General features: G+C 52.6%; 1 protein-coding gene across 26 annotated transcripts in view; it reads left to right on the forward strand.

The window, feature by feature from the left end:
- SMARCA4 (SWI/SNF related, matrix associated, actin dependent regulator of chromatin, subfamily a, member 4) overlaps nt 1-23,574 on the forward strand; it is a 101,377-nt gene that overhangs the window by 69,608 nt on the left and 8,195 nt on the right. For 13 of the 26 annotated variants that reach the window (XM_016935029.4, XM_016935035.4, XM_016935030.4 and 10 more), the window contains 7 exons: nt 248-411; nt 2,809-3,036; nt 3,286-3,384; nt 3,636-3,713; nt 4,428-4,646; nt 8,986-9,081; nt 10,830-11,083. In XM_016935029.4, the coding sequence (XP_016790518.1) occupies nt 248-411; nt 2,809-3,036; nt 3,286-3,384; nt 3,636-3,713; nt 4,428-4,646; nt 8,986-9,081; nt 10,830-11,083 (1,138 nt within the window). The remainder of the gene's footprint in view (nt 1-247; nt 412-2,808; nt 3,037-3,285; nt 3,385-3,635; nt 3,714-4,427; nt 4,647-8,985; nt 9,082-10,829; nt 11,084-23,574) is intronic. The other 13 variants (XM_016935042.4, XM_016935043.4, XM_054674175.2 and 10 more) reach the window with 3 other exon arrangements.

The following is a 23,574-nucleotide window of genomic DNA, read 5'->3' on the forward strand; positions in this document are numbered from 1 at the left end:
CTCTAGTTCTCCCAACGGGGCCTGTTTTCATCTCTGGGATGTGTGGAGAGACGTTTTGTGGTGAAACACTGGAAATCCGGTTACTCGCCAGTGGCCCACAGGCCCGTGTGGAGAGTGCGGAGCCAGGGATCTGGGGATGCTGGCAGGTGCTGATCCTGCTCCTGCTCTCAGAAGCAGGTGTTCCCTGGTGTCCCCACTCTACCCCTGAGGTCACCCCGCTGACCCTGTTCTCCTCTGTGCCCGTCAGGAACCACGAAGGCGGAGGACCGGGGCATGCTGCTGAAAACCTTCAACGAGCCCGGCTCCGAGTACTTCATCTTCCTGCTCAGCACCCGGGCTGGGGGGCTCGGCCTGAACCTCCAGTCTGCAGACACTGTGATCATTTTCGACAGCGACTGGAATCCTCACCAGGTAAAAGCGGGCTGCGCCCCAGGTCGAGGAGAAGGAAGGGGGTGCCTGCAAAACCTCGAGGAGACACTGGCCCTGGCTTGAGGGTCCTCCAGCCTCCTCCACATTGTCCTGGACCCCAGGAGCCGGGAGGAGCTGCACCCATATCTCCGTAGGTCATCAGGGAGAAAAGAGGCGGGGTCCTCCAGTTTCCCAAAATACGAACAGCCTTTCCCTCTGATTGGGAAAGCAGTGTATAAGCCATCCGTCGGTTTGGTTTTTCTTAAATCTTGGAATGGCACCCATGAGGAGGTGGAAAGTATCCTGATCAATCTGTGCCGTCACTGTGGGGCGGCCCCTGCAGCGTGCCCTGTGAGCACACACACTGGCGCTTGTTCAGACACAACTGGGGGTAAACTCCATGCCACTTTGTTTACTTCCTCCTCTTGTTCCATAACCGTGTACCCCTCATGGGCCTCGGCATCGGTGGATACCAGGTCATGCTGTTACATTGCTACAAGAATTTGAAAATGAGTTAAACTTTTCTCTGTGTTTCATTATAAGACTGATAAGTTCTTATTGTTTTTAACATGTGAACACCAGTGACAGTCAGGAGTCCCTTTTCCCTTCCTCTCCAACCGTGCTCTGTTCTGAGCCTCTGCCAGCCCATCTGCCTTCGCACATGTGTGTACTGAGATTAACACAGATGCTGCGTGGCCTAGCATGTGCCTCTTCCACCAAGCAGTGGGTGTCAACCGCCGAGTGCACATCGGAAGCTACCCAGCCATCTAATCGGCCACCAGGCGTCCCGGCAGATGGCCACCCCTGGACGTCTGCTCTCAAACTCTGGTTGGCAGGCATCCAGCTTTTCTGTTGATCAGCCTGGTCACCAACCCAGCAGGGTCCCTCTTTCTCTCAGCGTGCTTGTGCAGACACCCTAGGTCTGCTCAGCCCTCAGAAATGGGGTCGCTCCACCCCAGACATTGTCCTCTTCATGTTCTGGTTGCTTCTGCCAAAGTGGTTTCGCTCCTACCGCTGGGGTGTGAATGTGCCCTGCTCTTCCCTGCAGCGTGAGGGCAGCAGTGTTCTCAGTGTGTAAATTGTCGCCCGTCTGATGGGTGAATGCCGTGGTGGTCACTGGTGGCCCCTTTTACGATCAGGCTGGGGTGTAGCTTCTGCCCAGACCCTGGTGACCAGCCAGTTTCTTAGGAGGTGGTTGAGTTGTGTGTCCCCGTTGGCAGGCCGGCAGCAGGCGGAAGCTGCACCTCAGGGCTGGGGGCGCGTTGGGGAGGGCTGGCCCTGCCAGGAAGTGTGCTGACAGGGCAGGAGGGCTGAGCGGCAGACACAAGGCACTCCTGGTCCCCACCAGGTGTGGCCTCTGCCACCCCATGGGTGCCAGTCTTAAGTTTCAGAGCATCACTGGTACTCACCCTGGTCCTGCAGCTCCTGGGCCGAGACAGGATTTCGTGTTAGCCTCCTCGTACTGTGCTGGGGTGATGATAAAACTAACAACCCAGGCTGGGCGCGGTGGCTCACGCCCATAATCCCAACATTTTGGGAGGCCGAGGTGGGTGGATCAACTGAGGTCAGGAGTTCGAGACCAGCCTGGCCAACATGGTGAAACCCTGTCTCTACTAAAAATACAAAAATTAGCCAGGCATGGTGGTGCATGCCTGTAGCCCCAGCTACTCAGGAAGCTGAGGCAGAAAAATCGCTTGAACTTCGGGAGGCAGCGGTTGCAGTGAGCTGAGATCACACCACTGCACTCCAGCCTGGGCGACAGAGCGAGACTTTGTCTCAAAAAAAAAAAAAAGAAAAAAAGCCCATCCACGGCACCTGCATTGTTGGGAGCTGACTGCACCAGTCACTGGGCCACACTCCTGGTGCTTATTCACTCATTCGAGGTATGCAGTAGCCACAGGTTGGGCCCCATGTAGGCTGAGGGAGTTTTGAGGCTCACAGAGGTGAGACCTGGTTCCAGTTCTGTGTGCATTGTGAGAGTGGCAGGGCCCACAGCCAAACCAAGCACTGCCACAACACGGCCGAGCTTCGACCCCCTGTTGTAATTGGTGCTCGACTGTGCAGGTCCACACTGTGGGGAGCTGTGCCGCTGCCACGGGAGCTGCTTGAGAATATAATCCCCTGGGGGGTTGGTACTTTCTTCCCGAATATCTGTGGGGTCCCAGTAAGGTAGAAGGTGGCACTTCTGGAGGAACGTGATGAGAGTGCCCTTCCCCCCAGGGACACATGGCGGCCCAGGCTCCACCAGCTCTGTTTTCGTGCGGCGGCAGGTCAGGCTGGGCAGAATTGTCAGGCCGAGGGTGGCACGCACACCACACCTCTCCAGCTAGTGTCAGAGGCCACCTTCCCTTTTATGACCTCCTGGGCTCCTTTGGGACTGACTGGCACCTCTTCCCCCAGGACCTGCAAGCGCAGGACCGAGCCCACCGCATCGGGCAGCAGAACGAGGTGCGTGTGCTCCGCCTCTGCACCGTCAACAGCGTGGAGGAGAAGATCCTAGCTGCAGCCAAGTACAAGCTCAACGTGGACCAGAAGGTGATCCAGGCCGGCATGTTCGACCAGAAGTCCTCCAGCCACGAGCGGCGCGCCTTCCTGCAGGCCATCCTGGAGCACGAGGAGCAGGACGAGGTGAGCCCAGCACCGGCCCCGACCCCTCCCCAGCGTGAATGGTGGACGCATGAGCGGCTTTCATTTTTGTTTTTTTACCTTTTTTGCACTCTTATTTTTTTTGCATCCCTTTGGAGTAAAGGGAGTGTGGGCTGAACGGAAAGAGGATGAGTACTTGCTTTTTCTTTGAAGTGGTTTTTTTTTCTAAACTGCTGGTGAAAGACGCCGGATTGACAGCCCTGGAGACTGAAGTCCTCTATTTATCCACAGAGCAGACACTGCAGCACGGGCAGCGGCAGTGCCAGCTTCGCCCACACTGCCCCTCCGCCAGCGGGCGTCAACCCCGACTTGGAGGAGCCACCTCTAAAGGTGAGAGGGGTAGTTCAGTCTCCATGCCCATTCAATCCTCGGCTTCTCGGCTGAGACGGCCAGCAAGGGCCCTGGTCCCACGGAGCGTGCGTGTGCGTGTGTGTGCCTTTCGCTGCCGTGTGGGTCCCCATCCACCGCAGCCGTGCCGGGACCACCAGCTCATTCCCACGGACGCCGCCGCTCGCCTCTGAGCTCGGCCGCCACCCACCCCGGCCCCTGCGCAGCGGCACTGACAGTTTGCAATCTTATAGGAGGAAGACGAGGTGCCCGACGACGAGACCGTCAACCAGATGATCGCCCGGCACGAGGAGGAGTTTGATCTGTTCATGGTAAGCGCTGCAGACTGGATGGGGCAGTTCAGGCATCCCACTCTGCTGCCATCAGGAGCAAAGCAGACGTCCTAGTGCCCATGGTGGTGTCCCTAGCAGGTCAGGGAGCCAGGGACAGCTCACAGTGCAGCCCACTCCCGCCTCCGTACTGACCCGTCTTCCACCCCCAGTCTCCTGAGGATGTCATCGGAGGGCGAGATGCACACCCAGCCATTCTGCGTGTGACCCGAGACCTGCCCCACCAGCTCTGTTTTCTAACGGGCTCTCCAGGGCTTCATGCACTCCCTTTCAGAGGGAGTTTGCCCTATCCAAGGCCAAGGGACTGACCAGGCCTTCAGTCGCAGAGCCCCATTGCCCCTGGGTGGGAAACAGGAAATAAGCCACCCAAGCAGGGGCCCCTTGGCCCGCAGGCCTCATGCCTCCACCAACGCTGGGCCACGCAGCTGCTGCCCCCCTGCTGGGGTCTGCAGCCCTCCTGTGCAACCTTCCATCTTTTCGAGTTTCCTCTGCCTCCCGAGGCAGAGCCTCTAGTCAGGGTCTGACGTAGCCAGGCCAGGTCAGCCACCGAAAAATCGAGAGCTACTGTTTAACTCTCGCAGCAGCGTGGGGCCCCACGGGCAGAGAAAGGCCCTTCTGAACCCTCGGTGTTCTGGCTCTAGCGTGCCCCTGGTGCCTGCATGCTGATGCCTCTCCCTTTGCCTCCCCGCCCACCAGCGCATGGACCTGGACCGCAGGCGTGAGGAGGCCCGCAACCCCAAGCGCAAGCCGCGCCTCATGGAGGAGGACGAGCTCCCCTCGTGGATCATCAAGGACGACGCGGAGGTGGAGCGGCTGACCTGTGAGGAGGAGGAGGAGAAGATGTTCGGCCGTGGCTCCCGCCACCGCAAGGAGGTGGACTACAGCGACTCACTGACGGAGAAGCAGTGGCTCAAGGTACATGCCGGAGAGGCCCGGCAGCTGCCGCAGGCCGGCGCCAGGCAGGGCTGGGGAGACAGAGGGCCCACCGCCAGGACTCAGGCCTGGGTCCAAAATGCTTCCCTTGGGCCACTCCTGGCCAGGCTCCGCAGGCAGCCGAGAGCCTTCCGATGTGGGCCAGGGATGGTCAGGTCCTTCTGGCTCTGCCTTGGAATGCAAGAAGGACCCACGGTTCCTGAGCAGCTCAAAACCTGCTGCTGGTTATGGTTGGTCTTTCAAGTAAAAGGGTTTACCTCTTCCCGAGGTTAAAAATCATGTTGCTGATCTCAGTGGACTGCTGGCTTTCCCAGTACCTGCCAGGAGGGAGGCACAAGGGTGAATCATGGACTATTGAGGCGCCCTGCAAAGCGTTGCACTGCTGGCTGCAGGCAGCCTCACTTTGGGCAAGTCCCCCCTCCATGAGCTGGGGAGACTCAGTCATGGGGAGGGAGGAGAGGGCAAGCCCCCAAGGGCCTCTGAACCTGGCAGGTGCTGCACGGGGCTGGCAGCTGCTTGTGGAGCTGACATGAGGGCCCGTTCTCAGCAGATGGCACCTGGCCCTGCAACAGCAGCTGCAGATGTCTTTGAGTCAGTCGTGCGGTGCTCCTGGGGCTTCACCCGACCCAACTTTCCCAGCCCAAGGCACACTGTGACAGATGCCTGGCACTGACGTCCTCACTGGGGTTACGGTGACAGATCAGACCCCTTCCCAGCTCAGGGGCTCTGAGTTATAGAGACGATGATTCAGAATCCATCCCTGAAGTTGTGTCATAAAAATGTCCTGAAGCAATAAGTCCGAGAAGGCAGGTGGCAGCTTTTGGCTATGCCATGCAAAGTGCCACACCCAGGAAAGAGCCATGTGGCCTAGCCCATGTGGCCAAACAGCCCCGGTTCCCTCCTGGGACCTCAGCAGCCCAGACTCATGAGCTTGCCTGCCAAGCTGTGCACCAGAGGGCGCTGTTGAAACACACCAGGAGCCCAGGTGACAGACAGGCCATCCTGTTCCCCAGCCAGCCTCCCAAGCAGAGCGCTCCAGGACCCAGAAGAGAAACCCTGAAAAGACAGTGTGAGCCCTGTCACAGACCTGTGTGACAGCAGAGCTGTTTGGCTGCTGTATGAGTGTCACCAGCCCTGCATTTTTTTCTTTTTTAATAAAGACAAAGTCTTGCTGTGTTACCCAGGCTGGCCTCCAGTTCCTGGGGGGCTCAAGTGATCCTCACACCTCAGCCTCCTGAGTAGCTGGGACTACAGGTACACACCAACACGCCTGGCTAATTTTAAATTTTTTGTAAAGTGGGGGTCTCACTGTGTCACTCAGGCTGGTCTCAAACTCCTGGGCTCAAACAATCCACCCGCCTCGGCCTCCAGCGTAGCTGGGATTACGGGCATGAGCCATGGTGCCCAGCTCAGCCCTGCATATTTGAGGCAGTGCGTACCTTTTAAATTTAAGATCAGTTCATACGTGGCTGCTCTATGTACATTTTTTTCTAGGTGTAATTTACATACCATACAGTTCACCCTTTTGGGGTATATGATACAGTCATCTTCAGTGTATCCAAGAGTTGTGCATCTCTCACCACAGTCCATTTTAGAACATTCTCATCGCCCCCAAAAGAAGCCCTGCCCCGATTTGCCGTTCCTGTTAATTCATGGATTCTCCCCAGCCCCAGGCAACCACTGATGTACTTTCTGTCCATATAGTTTTACCTGTTCTGGGCGTTTCCTGTCAGTGGAGTCTACAGCGTGGGATGCTTTGGTGTCAGGCTTTTTTCACGCAATGTAACATACCCATGATGCAGCAGGTGTGTTGCATTCTTTGATGGTGAAATAATCCTGCCTCGTACAGATTTGTCACATTTGGGTTTTCTGTCCATTCTTGATGGACACTTGGGTTGTATCCACTTTCGGGCTATTACAAACAATACTACCGTGAACATTCACATACACGTTTTTGCGTGCACGCGTTTCTCTTTAATATGCGATTTCTCTTTAATATCTGATTTCTCTTTAATATGTGCCTAGGCGTAGAGTTGCCGGAACAATGTTAGTTCTCTATTTAACCTTTTGAGGAACCCCAGCCTGGTTTCCTTGGTGGCTACGCCAGTTCACAGTTCCACCAGCTGTGTATGAGAATTCCTCTTTCTCTATATCCTCAGCAACCCTTGCTGTTCCCTCGCCCGCTGATTCTAGCCATCCCAGCAGGTATGAAGTGCCATCTGAGTGTGGTTTGGATTTGCATTTCCCTGATGGCTAATGGTGTGGAGTATCTGTTCATGTGCTTGTTGGCCCTTTGTGTATCCTCTAGAAAGAGATGTCTAGTCACATCATCCTTTACCCAAATTTAAAATATATTTATCTTAATATTGAATTGTAAGTTATTTACAAGTGCCTTATCAGATATCATTTGTAAATATTTTGTTCCATTCTGCACATTCTCTTTTCACTTCCGTGATATCCGTTGAAGCACAGAAGTGTTTCATTGTACTTACAGTCGATTTTTCTTTTTCACCTGTGCCTTGGTGTTGTATCTGAGAAACCATCGCCTATCCAAGGTCACGAAGACTTGCCCCTGTCTTTTCTCCTAGGAGGGTTATAGTTTGATCTCTTCCATGTAGATCCATGTAAGATCCATTTTGAGTTAAATTTTATACATGATGTGAGGTAGGGGTCCATCTTCATCCATCCAACTGGAAATCCAGTTGTCCCAGCAGCATTTGTTGAAGAGACTATTTTTTCCCATTGAGCCCATCTTATTACACAGTATATTCAAATTCACAGTTGTGAAAAATATTATACAAAACACTGTCTCCCCACTACTGGTGGCTGTGGAATTGGCACCACTTTTCTGGCAGCCATCTGTTGCCAAGTGAACTCAAAGCCTTCAAAATGCTCCTATGGCCGTCATCGGACATGGCCATGACTGTGGCAGCCTAAAGCAACAGAACTATTTTCTCTGCATTCTGGGCCAGAAGTCTGAATCCACGGTGTGGACAGGGCTGTGTTCCCTTCGAGGCCCCAGGAGAGGACCCTTCCTTGGCTTTTCCAGCTTCTGATAGTTCCAGAAGCCTCCTGGCTTGGGGCAGCGTCACCCCATCTCTGCCTCTGTCTTCATGGGGACTTCTCCTCTGTGTCCCCTTCTGTGTCTTTTAAGAACAATTTTTAAAACTTAATCCCAAAAGTAAAGACCTCATTTGCAAAGAAGGTCCCATTCCGAGGTTCCAGGTAGACATGAGTCTGGGGGGCACCCGCTGCTCCGCCCCGGGTCTGCAGGGGGCCTTCTCCTGGTGCCTCCTGCCTGCTGTGCCCTCCATGCTGCTTCTTTGACCCGGTTGCCTTCCATCCTCCTGGGCCCCTCAGGCTCTCAGCTTCCCATCTTCTCTAAGACATGTCTGCTCCATCATTCTGGTGTCTCTCTCTTCCCTCCTTCCTGGCACCTGACACGTTTGTTACACCACTTGTGGGGTGTTGCTGTCTGATCACCATCTCCCTTCCAAGGGTAGGGGAAAGGGCCCTGGCTGGTTCAAGTCACAGCTGTGTCCTCAGCGCCAGGCACAGTGCGCGACTCACTGGCACAGCCTCAGATTCCCTGGACACCTGGCTCCCCGGCTGCATTTTTTACCATTGGGATAAGTTATTAGTACCATTGAAAATTAATACCTGGGGATTCTCTTAATATTGTTCATATTCATGTTCTTCTCAGCAGTTTTACCATGAGGAATCTGTCTTAAACAATGTCAGTTGTCAATAGCATTATTTAAAATAGCAACAACAATAAAAAAAGGTGGTCAGAACAAGCACAGAACAAGGCACAGTGCTTGTGCCTGTAATCCCAGCACTTGGAGAAGCCAAAGTGGGAGGATCATTTCAGCTCAGGAGTTTGAGACCAGTCTGGCCAAAATAGCAAGACCTTTGTCTCTATTTAAAAAAAAAATGCCAGGCACAGTGACACATGCCTGTAATCCCAAGCACTTTGGGAGGCCGAGGTGGGCAGATCACCTGAGGTCAGGAGCTCAAGACCAGCCTGGCCAACATGGCAAAAACCCGTTTCTACTAAAAATACAAAAATTAGCCGGGCATGGTGGTGGGCACCTGTCATCCCAGCTACTCGGGAGGCTGAGTCAGGAGAATCACTGGAACCTAGGAGTTAGAGTTTGTAGTGAGCCAAGATCACGCCACTGCACTCCAGCCTGGGCTACAGAATGAGACCCTGTCTCTGAAAAAAAGGAAAATGACCTAAATGCCCAAGAACAAGGGGAGGCTAAATTAGGGCACGTTGTGCACTGAAACACTAAACAGACATTAAAACATTTTGTTGTAGAAAATTACAGGAAAAGATATCCATGACACAGCCAGCAGTGTGGCACGTGGGCTACAATTCCAGCGTGGCCTTCAGTTCTGCACACGTGCGTCAAAGGTGGGGAGAGTTCTGGAGGTGGGTGGCGCTGAGGGCTGCACAACACTGGGGACGTGCCTAATGCCCCTGAACTGTGTACTAAAACATGGCTGCTTTGGTAAATTTTATGTTATATATGATTTATAATATATTTTTTTAAATGCCCAGCTACTCAGGAGGCTAAGATGGGAAGATCACTTGAGCCCAGGAGTTCAAGTCCAACCAGGGCAATGTAGCAAGACCACATGTCTAAGAAAATTTAAAAATCGGCTGGGCGCGGTGGCTCACGCCTGTAATCCCAGCACTTTGAGAGGCCGAGGTGGGTGGATCACGAGGTTAAGAGATTAAGACCATCCTGGCCAACATGGTAAAACCCTGTCTCTACTAAAAATACCAAAATTAGCTGGACGTGGTGGTGGGCGCCTGTAGTCCCAGCTACTCAGGAGGGTGAGGGAGGAGAATCGCTTGAACCAGGAAAGCGGAGGTTGCAGTGAGCTGAGATTGCACCACTGCACTCCAGCCTGGTGACAGAGCGAGACTGCGTCTCAACAACAACAAAAAAGAAAATTTAAAAATAATTTTTCATACAAAAATTAGCCAGGTGTGGTGGCACGTACCTGTAATCCCAGGTACTTGGGAGGCTGAAGCAGGAGAATCGCTTGAACCCAGGAGGCGGAGGTTGCAGTGAGCCGAGATTGCACCACTGCACTCCAACCTTGGTGACAAGAGCGAAACTCCGTCTCAAAAATATAAAAATAATTTTTAAAATGTCTTAAAAAGGCCGGGTGTGGTGGCTCACACCTGTAATCCCAGCACTTTGGGAGGCCGAGGCGGGCAGATCACAAGGTCAAGAGTTTGAGACCATCCTGACCAACATGGTGAAACCCTGTCTCTACTAAAAATACAAAAATTAGCTAGGCGTGGTAGTTTGCGCCTGTAATCCCAGCTACTCAGGAGGCTGAGGCAGGAGAGTTGCTTGAACCCAGGAGGCGGAGGTTGCAGTGAGCCAAGATCATGCCACTGCACTCCAGCCTGGTGACAGAGTGAGACTCCGTCTCCAAAAAAAAAAAAAATCTTAAAAAGAAGAAATAGATGGAGGCCAGGCCCAGTGGCTTACATCTGTAATCCTAGCACTTTGGGAGGCTAAGATGGGAGCACTGCTTGAGACCAGGAGTTCAAGACCAGCCTGGGCAATATTATGAGACCCCGTATCTACAAAAAATTTTTTTAATTAGCTGAGTGTGGTGACATGTGCCTGTAGTCCCAGCTACTTAGGAGGCTGAGGTGGGAGGATCTCTTGAGCCCTGGGAGTTCAAGACTGCAGTGAGCTATGATGGTGCCACTGCACTCCAGCCTGGGCAACAGATCGAGACCCTGTCTCTAAAAATAAATAAGTAAATAAAAGAAATAGATGGGGAGAGTGTGGAACAGAGGTGTCAACATCACCTCCGGGTGAAGGGATTTCAGGAGCACGTTCTTTTCTGTACAGAGAAGATAGTTCTTTTTTTTCGGTCAAGAAATTCAACCATTAGTTTTTTAAAGACAAGCTTGGGTGGGGTGCCTGCTGGGGGCAGTGCTGGTCTTTCACTGCAGCCCAGGCACCCCTTGAGAGTCCCAGTGTGTGTTATGCCCCGAGCCAGTCAAGCTGAAGGGAGAGCGGGTGCGGGGGCCCTCCTCCGTGTCCCAGCCCGGCCCCTGGGATTGCGTCGCGGCCTCTGCTTGTCGACCTGGGTGCTGGCTGTCCTATTTTACTACTATTGACCCTGAAGGCCATCGAGGAGGGCACGCTGGAGGAGATCGAAGAGGAGGTCCGGCAGAAGAAATCATCACGGAAGCGCAAGCGAGACAGCGACGCCGGCTCCTCCACCCCGACCACCAGCACCCGCAGCCGCGACAAGGACGACGAGAGCAAGAAGCAGAAGAAGCGCGGGCGGCCGCCTGCCGAGAAACTCTCCCCTAACCCACCCAACCTCACCAAGAAGATGAAGAAGATTGTGGATGCCGTGATCAAGTACAAGGACAGGTAAGCGAGGAGGCGGGGAGGGCGGGGGCTGCAGGGGTCCCCGTGGGAGCAGGCCTGGCATCTGCACTCTGACTCTGCACACTTTGGCTTGGGCCGCTCACTCTTTCACTCATCCACAAACACTGACTGAATCTCTGTGTCTTTGAGCCTGGCCCTGAGGAACATGCTTTCTGGAACAGGGAAGCACATATGTATCTGCGGTGATGAGAGGGAATGTCACATGTGGTCGAGAGGAGAGGCAGGGGTGCGGGTCTCGGGGAAGGGGACATTGCAGCAGAGCCTTGAGAGAGGGGAGGTTGGGGAGAGTGCACCAGCAGAGGCCACAGCAGGCGGAGAGGCTCTGCCAAAGTTGTGGCCTGGTGGCCTCAAGGGATGAGGTGGGATGAGGGGTTATATGGCAGTAATGGGTGCTGCCCGTGTGGCCAGGAGGACGGGAACAAGAGGCTGGCATGTCTGGAGCAGAGAAAGTGGCAGCCCTCTCCTGTCCTTGCACCCTCTCAGGCTACCTGTGCCATCTCTGTGTTGGTGAGATGGTGGCCACACTCCTGCTCTCTGCCAGGCCCTGCTCCAAGCCTGGAGATCGCTGTCCTCACAGACATGTCCTATATACGAGGCAGCATGCAGTTCCAGCTGTGGCCACGGCCCAGCGGTGGATCATAACGTGTTGGTGGATCATGAGTGCCATTTATATGTTTTTCATTTACTAATATCCTTTTCCGTGAGCGACTCTGTATGGGTACCATTTAAATAAGAAGAAAGGAATGTTCTCAGCAACTCCCCAGGGAGGCATGTGCACCTTCTGCCAGCCCAGGGCAGGTCACAGAGCTGGGCAGGAGCCAGCAAAGGTGTAAGGCCCATGCCTGGCCCAGGACTCACCCAGTCTTCCACTCTCCAAGGTCTTATTTCACTTCCTGGTACACACTGGCCAGTACGGCTGTCCCCGTAATGGGAGGGTTGTACTGTTTGATTTTAAATAACAGTTTGCTGTTAGTCATGAAGCAGAGCGTGGGGGAATTGTATCTGTTGGAGGGGAAAGTGAAGGGAGCCCACATGCATGGTTTGGAGAGAATCTTACCAAGTGTGAAGTTTTAGAGGATGGTAACAATTGGAGTGCCTAAATTAATGGGTCAAAATTATCACGCAAGGCCAGCTGTGGTGGTCCACACCTGTCAACCCAGCACTTTGAGAGGCTGAGGTGGGAGGATCACTTGAGGTCAGGAGTTTGAGACCAGCATGGACAACATGGTGAAAACCCATCTTTACTGAAAATACGAAAACAATTACCTGGGCGTGGTGGCACGCTTTTTGGGAGGCTGAGACAGGAGAATCACTTGAACCCAGGAAGTGGAGGTTGCTGTGGACCAAGATTGCACCACTGCACTCCAGCCTTGGGTGACAGAGCAAGACGCCCACTCCAAAAACTAAATACTGCTTAAAAAGGTTCTTTTAGCCGGGCGCGGTGGCTCATGCCTGTAATCCCAGCACTTTAGGAGGCTAAGGCGGGCGGATCACTTGAGGTCAGGAGTTTGAAACCAGCATGGCCAATATGGCGAAAACCCCTCTCTACTAAAACTACAAAAATTAGCCAAGCGTAGTGGTGCATGCCTGTAATCCCAGCTACTCAGGAGGCTGAGGTAGGAGAATCTCGAAGCTGGGAGGCGGAGGTTGCAGTGACCCAAGATCACATCAGTGCACTCCAGCCTGGGGGACAGAGCGAGACTCCGTCTCAAAAAAAGAAAAAAGAAAGGTTCTTTTATTATTGGAAGAGAAACAGATGATGAAGGAAAGGAGACATATTCAAGTTCAATGCCAGATCTGAAAATGTCATGTGTTGTCAGTATTGAGAAAAAAATATATAGACTCTAATTCACAAACCTAACTCCAAGGCTAAGTCCTCAAAGAGGAAAGCAAGTGGAGGACTTAAGTTACTTAAAGTGCGGGATACAGCTGCGGGCAGTAGCACATGCCTGGGGTCCCCGCTACTTGGGAGGCTGAGGTGGGAGGATCACTTGAGCACAGCAGGTCCAGGCTACAGTGAGCCATGATCACACAGCTGCACTCCATCCTGGGTGATGGAATGAGACCCTGTATCTTAAAAAAATGAAATAAATACAGAATACTTATTTAAAATATGGGCCAGGTATGGTGGCTCGTGTAATCCCAGCACTTTGGGAGGCTGAGGTGGGCGGATCACTTGAAGTTAGGAGTTTGAGACCAGTCTGGCCAACATGGCAAAACCCCATCTCTACAAAAAATACAAAAATAGAAATTAAACTGGCATGGTGATGCGTGCTTGAGCTCCCAGCTCGGGAGGCTGGGCACGAGAATCGCTTGAACCCAGAAGGCAGAGGGTGCAGTGAGCCAAGATTGCACCACTGCACTCCAGCCTGGGTGACAGAGTGAGACAATACCTGAAAAACAAAAACAAAAAAAGGGAATTTGCAGAAATCTAATGACAATGACAGACCCTCCCCATGTTTTATTTCTAATGATATTCTTGTGAGGGAAACTTAACATTACCAACCTAAAGAAGACCCTTGAAGCGCAGTGGGGAAAGCACGGGTGTCTCCATCACACTGGTCTCCTGGGTATCCACGTAGAGAGGATGAGCCCCGACCACCCCCACACACGCGCACACCATGCACTTGGATCCACGTGACATGGACTGTGGATGTAAGAACGTGAAAGGTAAAACAAAGTTCTAGAAGAAAGCACGGGAGAAAATCTTCATGAGTAGGCATCGATTTCTTCCACGGGAGCCAAAAGCCACTAATCACAAACAATTGAGAAATTAGACCTCACTGAAATTAATAACATCTGTTTATTAATGGACACGCTGATGCAGACAGTGAAAACTCCTCATAGATTAGGAAAAGACAACACAATTTAAAGCTGGGCAAGAGCCGGGAACAGACGCCTCCTTACACAGGACATCCCAGGACTAATCAGTGTGGGGAAAGGTGCTCACATCATTGCATTAGCATCACAACTTCAAGAAAATGCTCGTTAAAACCAGAGTGACTTGCGCCAGCACCCGCCCCAGAACGGCCGAATGCCCATCAGTGCTGGCAAGTCTGAAGCAGTCTGGCCTCACACCCTGCGTGTGGGAGTATGCAGCTCTTTGGCAATCTCTTCTGTTTTGCTTTGTTTTTAACCATCGAACTGCAGAAGACAATATTTTCTGAGGCTCAGCCTGTACATACCCTCTGACCCAGCAGCCTGCAGCCCTCGTTCTACCCAGGAGAGCTGAGTGCATCTGTCCACACCGACAGACGTGTCCATAGCCACTTTGGTCATAATCTCCCGAAACGGGAATCCGCCCAGTGTCCATCTACAGGGGCATGGATCAGTGGAGGCCTAATCGTACAGGGCCCCAAACAGCTGTGAAAACAGACATAGTACTGCTACCTGGAAGAAGCTTACATTTTGTTGAGTGAAAGAAGCCAGACACTGAAAAGGGCATACTGGCTGGGCACGGTGGCTCACGCCTGTAATCCCAGCACTTTGGGAGGCCGAGGCGGGCGGATCACGAGGTCAGGAGATTGAGACCATCCTGGCTAACATGGTGAAACACCGTCTCTACTAAAAATACAAAAAATTAGCCGGGTGTGGTGGTGGGCGCCTGTAAGCTACTCGGGAGGCTGAGGCGGGAGAATGGCATGAACCCAGGAGGCGGAGCTTGCAGTGAGCCGAGACCGCGCCACTGCACTCCAGCCTGGGCGACAGAGCGGGACTCCGTCTCAAAAAAAAAAGAGGGCCTACTGTGTGCCTCCAGTTCTGTGAGGGTCAGAAGCTGATCCACAGTAATGGCTGCCAAGCAGTGCTTACCTTGAGAGAGGGATAGCAGGAAAGCCACACGACGAGCCTTCTAGGATACTGGGGATATTCTCTCTATAGATCTGGATGTGTGTATGATGTGTACACTCACCAAGGTGTACACATGAGATATGTACACTTCTTTGTATTCCATTACACCTTGGTTTTTGAAAAGACAGAAACAGCATGCTCAACTTATTAAGAACCTGAATATTTTCAGACAAAAAGTATGTCTAATGTTAGTCCACTTTTTTTTTTTTTTAGTTTTAGACTCACAGAGCCCTCTTAGGGTCATATTTAGTTGTATATCATCTGACAAAAGAGGGAATGGCTCACCCAGCTGCTACAGTCAGTCTTGTAGCCTTTGTAAGATTTGATGATAAATCATACAATAAATTAAAACTTTCGGCTGGGCACAGTGGCTCACGCCCGTAATCCCAGCACTTTGGGAGGCCGAGGCGGAGGATCACTTGAGCCCAGGAGTTCAGATGAGCCTGGCCAACATAGTAAGACTCTGTCTCTATTAAAAAAAAAGAAGAAAAAAAAGGCTGGGTGTGGTGGCTCACGCCTGTAATCCCAGCACTTTGGGAGGCTGAGGCGAGCGGATCACAAGGCCAGGAGATCAAGACCATGCTGGCTAACACGGTGAAACCCCGTCTCTACTAAAAATACAAAAAATTAGCCAGGCGTGGTGGCGGGCGCCTGTAGTCCCAGATACTCGAGAGGCTGAGGCAGGAGAATGGCGTGAACCCGGGAGGCAGAGCTTGCAGTGAGCCGAGATTGTGCCACTGCACTCCAGCCTGGGCGACAGAGCGAGACTCCGTCTCAAAAAAAAAAAAAAAAAACCCCCAAATCTTAACTCTTATTGCTAAGTGACTGCTTTATCGAAACTGTTCTGTTTCGGGACATTTGATTCTGGTAGAGATTTTGAGACCTGCTTTGAAGAGAACACCAACATTTCAGTCACACAGCAATGCTCCTGTCTTACCTGGGATCCATGTGGGAGGATGCCTCAGTGGGGGATTTGATCTGTGTTTTCAATTTAACCTCACATCTTACTGGAATGGATGGATTCACAGACCTGGGGGTCGCCCATTGGACTGGGAGTAACTACGTTGGAATTACAAGTAGGACAACAAAGATGACTATTAAAGAAAGCCTCCTGAGTGCTGGAAGCACAGCAGGCGTGGGTCTGTCCACTCACTGTAATGTGATTTGCACAGGAAAACATCACATAGGGCACATCAACTCAGGAAAGATAGTCGTTGAAAAGCTACCTCAGCTGGGCGTAGTGGTCACGCCTGTAATCCCAGAACTTTGTAAGGCTGTGAGGCTTGTGGATCCCTTGAGACCAGGAGTACGAGACCAACCTGAGCAAAACAGGGAGACCCCGCCTATGCAAAAAATACAAAAATTAGCCAGGCGTGGTGGTGCACTCCTGTTGTCTCAGCTATTCAGGAAGCTGAGGCAGAAGGACCACAAGAAGTCAAGGCCGCAGTGGGGTATAATCACATCACTGCACTCCACCATGGGTGACAGAGGTGAGACCCTGTTGCAAAAAAAAAAAAAAAAAGCAAAAGAAAAGCTGCCTCCATTTAGCAATAATTTCAAACATGATGTTTGGGTACAAAATTGGTGTACTTAATGGATATTTCTGATATTCTTAACTAAATTTGAAGCTGTGAGGGAAGACAAACTCAGGGTCCACAGGGTGGGAAAAGCCCTCAAGTGCCGTCATTCTCTAGGACCCCGAGAGCCCTAGCGGCTGTTACGCTTGCAGTTATGATTTATTATAGTGCAAGGCTACAGATTAAAATCAACCAAGGCAAGAGATGTATGGGGCCTCTTGGGGGCCAAGGTGGGCGGATCACTTGAGGTGATCTGGACGGTTCCAGACACAAGGCTTTCCTTTGTCTCCTCCCTGTGGAGTTGAAGACAGCGCTGATGTTCCTGGTGACGTTGACACAGAGCATTGCCAACCAGAGAAGCCTCCGTGTCCAGAGGTTGTTTTTTTTTTTTTTGGAGATGCAGTCTCACTCTGTCACTCAGGCTGGAGTGCAGTGGCACTATCTTGGCTCACTGTAACCTCTGCCTCCTGGGTTGAAGTGATTCTTCTGCCTCAGCCTCCTGAGCAACTGGGATTACAGGCTTGCGCCACCACGCCTGGCTAATTTTTGTATTTTTAGTAGAGATGGGGTTTCACCATGTTGGCCAGGCTGGTCTCGAACTCCCGACCTTAAGTGATCCGCCCGCCTCAGCCTCCCGAAGTGTTGGGATTACAGGCATGAGCCACCGTACCCACCCTGTGTCCAGCATTTTTACTGGGACTTGGTCACAAAGACACAGCTGGCTACCCACGTGGCCGACCTCCATCTCCAGCCCCTCTGCAGGTGAGCAGAAACTACATAGCCCAAATCCTCAACCTAGGACTGGTCCCAGACCCCACGTAAACAAAGACAGCCATTAGGTGTGACATTCTAAGGACTCAGAGATCACCTCCCAGGAGCCCCAGGCAAAAGCCAGACCTCATTTGGGGCGAAGTTACATTCTTTTTTATTATTATTATTATTTGCCCATCATTGTCTAGAAGTTACATTCTGTATGACACATCTGTCAGATCCCTGGAAGCTTCCTCGCCACCGACTGCATGGCAGGTGGTGCTCATGTCACTCGGCCCTTCCTTGGCCCCACACAGCTGCACCAGGCTGAGAAGAGCTTGAATGGAATAAAGTCAGACACAGCTAACAGCTCACTTTTTTGTCTCCAACTTTCAATTGCTCCTTTCCAAGAAAAGAAAAAAAACTTCTTTTTGTTTAATTGGATTTTTATTTTTTTTTATTTTTTGAGGCAGAGTCTCACTCTGTCACCCAGGCTGGAGTGCCGTGGCACAATCTTGGCTCCCTGCAACCTCCACCTTCCAGGTTGAAGTGATTCTCCTGCCTCAGCCTCCCAAGTAGCTGGGATTACAGGTGCACACCACCATCATGCCTGGCCAGAATTTTTGTTTTTTAGTTTGCTTTCCAGAACCCTCTAAGTAGTTCAGCTCTGCAATTGAGTTAAATGTGAAGCCTGAAAAGAGACTGGCATCTGTGTAGACCTGAGTTCTAACAATTCAAAGAGTGAACACGGGACATTGTCCTCTGGATTCGGTGTCAGGAGCCTGCCTCGCCGAGCTGGAGAGTGTGCCCATGACTGCAGGTGGGAGCCACATGGTCCGTCTAGGTGGCAACACCTGAGGACAGAAGTGGTTTAGCTGGGCACCCGCTGCTGTGTTGGCGCCAGACCCTTTTGGAGAGGCAGGGACGCCCTTCCTATCAGGTGGAATCTTTTCAAATATTGCTTTTGATCATTGGAGATACTTGCAGCCCCCTAGTTCGTGTTTTATTCCGGCAGAATTGTGTTTGACGTGACCTCTGTGTTGACCTCATCATACGTGTACGGTTGTCTTGCCTGGGAATCTTATACTCTGTTCTTCTGCACTCAGATTCACAGCCATGAGGCCACTCCTCCCAAGGCCCTGGAGTGTGGCACTGCCAGCTGTCACAGCCACGGTCCTTTATGTTGTGTACACAGAGTGCAGTGACATGCCCCTCCTGCTCAGGGGCCACAGTAGGAACAGGCTGGAGTGTTCTGTGGTACCATGCCGGCAGTGCTGGCTTCAGCTGTCCAGGGGCTTGTGGTGGCTCCAGTGGGAAGGGCCACGTGAGCAGAACAGGAAGTGTGAGCAGTGTCCACTGGGAGAAGAGGGACAAGTGTCCCAGGCAGAGAGGACACAGTGCATGCAGAGGCTGGAGGGAGGCTAGGGGCTTGAGTGGGGCTGCGCCAGCACCAGGGGCCTCACAGGGGCCCTGGGCCACACACCTGCCCTTAGCCAAGGGCGTTTCTCCTTGGTGGTTTGAAATCTCAAACCACATTGAGGAACCTGCCAGAAATCGAAACCAGAATTAAGAAATTAAGTTACATGTAGGAGGTTTTACTTTAAAATCAGAACATGCAGAAACGTTCTCTGTGGCTTCGGGTCAGGTTCGGGCTTGTGGGGCTGTACACTGCCAGTTGATACCTTCTTCCCTGGGTTCTGCTTTTTTTTTTTTTTTTTTTTTTTTGAGACAGAGTCTTGCTCTGTAGCCCAGGCTGGAGTGCAGTGGCACAGTCTTGGCTCACTGCAACCTCTGCCTCCCTCCCTGGGTTCTTTATAGCAGTCAGCAGCTGGTGGCTGAGGCATTTGGGGCACTGTGTCCAAGTGTCAAGGCCACATGTGTGTCAGGGGGCACACGCTTGGTGTGCTTGGTAAGGGCTCAGAGAAGGGCATCTGCTGGTCCATGTGGGCTCAGCCAGCAGCCTGCTAAAGACCACCCCGCCAGCCACCAGCCTGCCTGCGATAGTGATAGGGCAGAGATGCTGCTACAATAAAGACCATGCGGGCCAGGTGCAGGTGCTCACATCTGTAATCCCAGCACTTTGGGAGGCCAAGCCGGGCTGATCACTTGAGCTCAGAAGTTTGAGAACAGCTTGGCCAACGTGGCAAAAACCCCGTCTCTATTAAAATACAAAAATTAGCCAGGCATGGTGGCACTCGCCTGTAATCCCAGCTACTTGGGAGGCTGAGGCAGGAGAATCGCTTGAACCCAGGAGGAGGTTTCGGTGAGCCAAGATTGCACCACTGCACTCCAGCCTGGGTGACAGTGAGACTACGTCTCAAAAAAAAAAAAAAAAAAAAAGACTGTGGTAGACGGTGGTGTTGAACTTGAACTTGATGCTTGTGCTGAGGTCAGGAGACACGTGCACAGCTTCAGGGCTAGAGGGGCACAATGGCTGCAGACTATGCTCGGGCAGCTCGGAAAGACGGTGACGGGTCCAGGCTGCCGCAGCTAAGCCTCACAAGAGCTCTGGCCCAACCAGGCGGGCCCTCTGGGTTCCATTCCCACTCCTCACTGCCTGGAGGCAGCAGCCCTGTGGTTACTGTAGGAGGGACCTGAATGCAGTGAAGATCTGCACTCCACACCTGTCTCTGTGCCTCAGTCTCCACGTCTGCAGCACAGGGGCCTGACTGAAATAACGTGGCCAGGCACACAGCCCAGACGCCAGCACTGTGTGCACTGTGGGAGGGGACGATGGTCCCTAGCCCAGGGCCTGAGCTGCTGCCTTGCCAATTCGTGGTGACAGCTTTGGCCTGGGTCTGGCAGGGGCTGGCTGCTACTGCTGAAGGCCTGTCTGCACTGTTTCCCTGCCTTTCCACAAGCACTGTCCCTCCTGGCTCTTCAGAGTTGAGTGGTTGTACCTTGTGCAAGAAAAACAATGAAACAGATTGTCTGAATGTTTCAGACCTGCCTGAAACATTCTGCAGGAGAGGTCATCCCAAGGCTTGAAAGTGTTTGTCACACTCCTTCAAGCCCCCAGGGCAGGGCCCCTGAGGGAAGGGTGCAGGTGGAGGGTGGGCAGGAGTGGGAGCCATTCCTTGGGGACAGGGGGGCTCCTCAGGGCTGTCTGGCCCTTGGCCTGTGGTTCCAGGTCTATGGTCTGCTTGGCACATAGCCTGGACCCTGGTGCTGTGCAGGCACTGGCTGGATGAGGGCACCGAGCAGATGAGCCCCAGGCATGCCCACTTATGGGCATAGGCTGGGTGCAGGGCACTGGGTCCAACATAACCATGGCAGAGGGCTCAGGGGGCCCAAAAGTCATGGATGGAGTTGCCCACGCAGCCTGCGGTCAGGTTCCCTGTGGAGCCGCGCTGGGGTTCTGCGCCTGCCCCCAGGATTTGCTGGAAGAAGCTCCCCCTCCTCTGTTTGTGAGTCAGGCCCTACCCCCAGGTCTCCCCCTCAGTGATAGAGACCTTTACATAACACAAATAAACAAGGCAACTGGTTTAGAAGAATGAGTCTGAAAACTAGAATGGCGTGTTTAAGGAAAGCTTAGGACAGGACAATTAGAGACAGAGGTGCAGGTGTGTGGAGTTGGCAGCAGGAGGCCTGGGGGAGCCGCTGGTGCCTTTCCCTCCTGCCCTGGCCTCCCTTGGAACTCGGAGCAGCCCCCTGCCTTGAGGAGGCCCTTCCTTTCAGTGAGCCTGTGCCGCAGTCGTCCGAGGGAACACAGTGGGGACATATTTCCTTTTTTTTTTTTTTTTTGAGACAGAGTCTCACTCTGTTGCCAGGCTGGAGTGCAGTAGCCTGATCTCAGCTCACTGCAAATTCTGCCTCCTGGGTTCAAGCAATTCTCCTGTTTCAGCCTCCCGAGTAGCTGGGACTACAGGCATGCACCATCACGCCCAGCTAATTTTTGTATTTTTAGTAGAGATGGGGTTTAACCACGTTGGCTAGGATGGTCTCGATCTCTTGACCTCATGATCCGCCCGCCTCGGCCTCCCAAAGTGCTGGGATTACAGGCGTGAGCCACCATGTCCGGCCGGAAATGTTTATTAAAATAGCAGATGAGGCCGGGTGCTGTGACTCAGGCCTGTAATCCCAGCACTTTGGGAGGCTGAGGCGGGTGGATCACGAGGTCAGGAGTTCAAGACCAGCCTGACCTGACCAAGATGGTGAAACCCATCTCTACTAAAAGTACAAAAATTAGCGGAGCGTAGTGAGACTTGCCTATAATCCCAGTTACGAGGGAGGCTGAGGCAGGAGAATCGCTTGAACCCGGGAGGCAGAGGTTGCAGTGAGCCGAGATTGTGCCACTGCACTCCAGCCTGGGCAACAGAGCGAGACTCCGTCTCGAAAATAAATAAATAAAAATAGATGATCATAGACAGGAGGGATGAAGTAGAAGATTCAAAGCAGCTTAAAAAAAAGGAAGTAAAAAAGAAATAAGGTCAGGAGACAAGATTGAGTGACTGTGAAACATCAACAATAGGCAGATTTAAAATAAAGTCAGGAAATAGCTAGATCAAACAATAGAAAGGTGAACCAGGTGTGATATCCACCTGTAGTCCCAGCTACTTGGGAGGCCAACGCGGGAAAATCACGTGAGCCCAGGAGTTGGGGGCACCGCTGCACTCAAGCCTGGGTGACACAGTGAGACCCTGTCTCAAAAAGCAGCAGGAAGAGAGGCTGGCATGTGGGGCTCCAGGGGGTGTGAAGGAGGGTCCGCACCGTCCTTCCTCCACCTGGCCATACTGAGCAGCACATTCTCTGAGCCAACGGCCCCTACAAACACCCACCCTTTCCTCCTGGTAGCCCAGAGGGCGCCCCTGCCTGCTCACTTCCCAATGTCGGGATCCTGTGATTTCTGCCTCTTCAGAAAGGACTTGAGGCATTTTCTGACTCAGAGCCACTCAGGATTCCAGGACCTCCTGTAGTGACAACAGGGACACCAGTAGTGATGAATTCAGAAAAGAGCGAACGCCCCTCAAGCTGCCCTCCCCCAGCCCTGCAGACAGTGGCCATGGGCCTCCCCGCACTCAGGACCGACTGCACCTGCCTGCGGCGTAGGGGAGCTGGGGCTGGCCTTTCCTTTTCATCTTCCCCTGGCACTGGGAAATGCTCTGGGTGGTGCCATGTATAACACCTTTTGTCACAGTGCTCTCATTTCGTCGTGTAAAAGGCCAGTCCCCGCCTTGCAGTGTTGGGGCAACCAGCACAGGCACGTGAGACAGGAGCCACACCTGGGTTCTCATCTGGCGTCTGCCTCTTGCCATGCTCAGGTTCTTGCCTCCAGATATAGGGCATCAAACTAAGTGGTTTCCAAACTTGGGTTCTTGGTGGGGAGTGAGATCAGGGTTTCTTAAAAACTGAACTTGGAGGCCGGGCGCGGTGGCTCACGCCTGTAATCCCAGCACTTTGGGAGGCCGAGGTGGGCAGATCACCTGAGGTCAGGAGTTACAAAAAACGGAACCTAGGCTCACGCCTATAATCCCAGCACTTTGGGAGGCCAAGGCTGGCGGATTGATGGAACTTAAGAGTTCCAGACCAGCCTGGCCAACGTGGCGAAACCCTGTTTCTACTCAAAATACATAAGTTAGCCGGGCATGGTGGTGGGTGCCTGTAATCCCAGCTACTCGGGAGGTGGAGGTTGCAGTGAGCCAAGATTGCGCCACTGCACTCCAGCCTGGGTGACAGAGTGAGACTCCGTCTCCAAAAAAAAAAAAAAGAAAGAAAGAAATTCAAATCTCAGTGTCGATAAATGAAGTTTTGTTGGAATGCAGCCAAAGCCCACCGATTTCTGCGTTGTCTGTGGTTCCCTTCATGGAACAGGGGCAGAACTGAGCAGTTGCAACAGAGGCAGGCCCAGCAAGCCTCAAATATTTACACTGAGCTGAGCGCAGTGACTCACACCTGTAATTCCAGTGCTTTGGGAGGCTGATGTGGGAGGATCCCTTGAGCCCAGGAGTTTGAGACCAGCCTGGGCAACCTAGTGAGACCCCATCTCTACAAAATATTTTTTAAATTAGCCAGGTGTTGTGGCGTGTGCCTGTAGTCCTAGCTACTTGGGAGGCTGAAGCAGTAGGATCTCATGAGCCCAGGAGTTGGAGGCTGCAGTGAGCTAGGATGGCACCACTGCACTCCAGCCTGGGCAACAGAACAAGATCGTGTCTGTAAAAAGAGAGAAAAGAAACAGACAATTCCTAGACTGCAGCAGGTGTTTGCAGTAGTGCATCCAGCAAAGGACTCCCCAGGGAAGGAAATGGGCCAAAGATGGGAACAAGCGCTGCTTGGAAGAGCCTGTGAAACAGTGCTTGG

This window comes from Pan troglodytes, chromosome 20 (assembly GCF_028858775.2).
Source record: "Pan troglodytes isolate AG18354 chromosome 20, NHGRI_mPanTro3-v2.0_pri, whole genome shotgun sequence".
NCBI lineage: Eukaryota > Metazoa > Chordata > Mammalia > Primates > Hominidae > Pan > Pan troglodytes.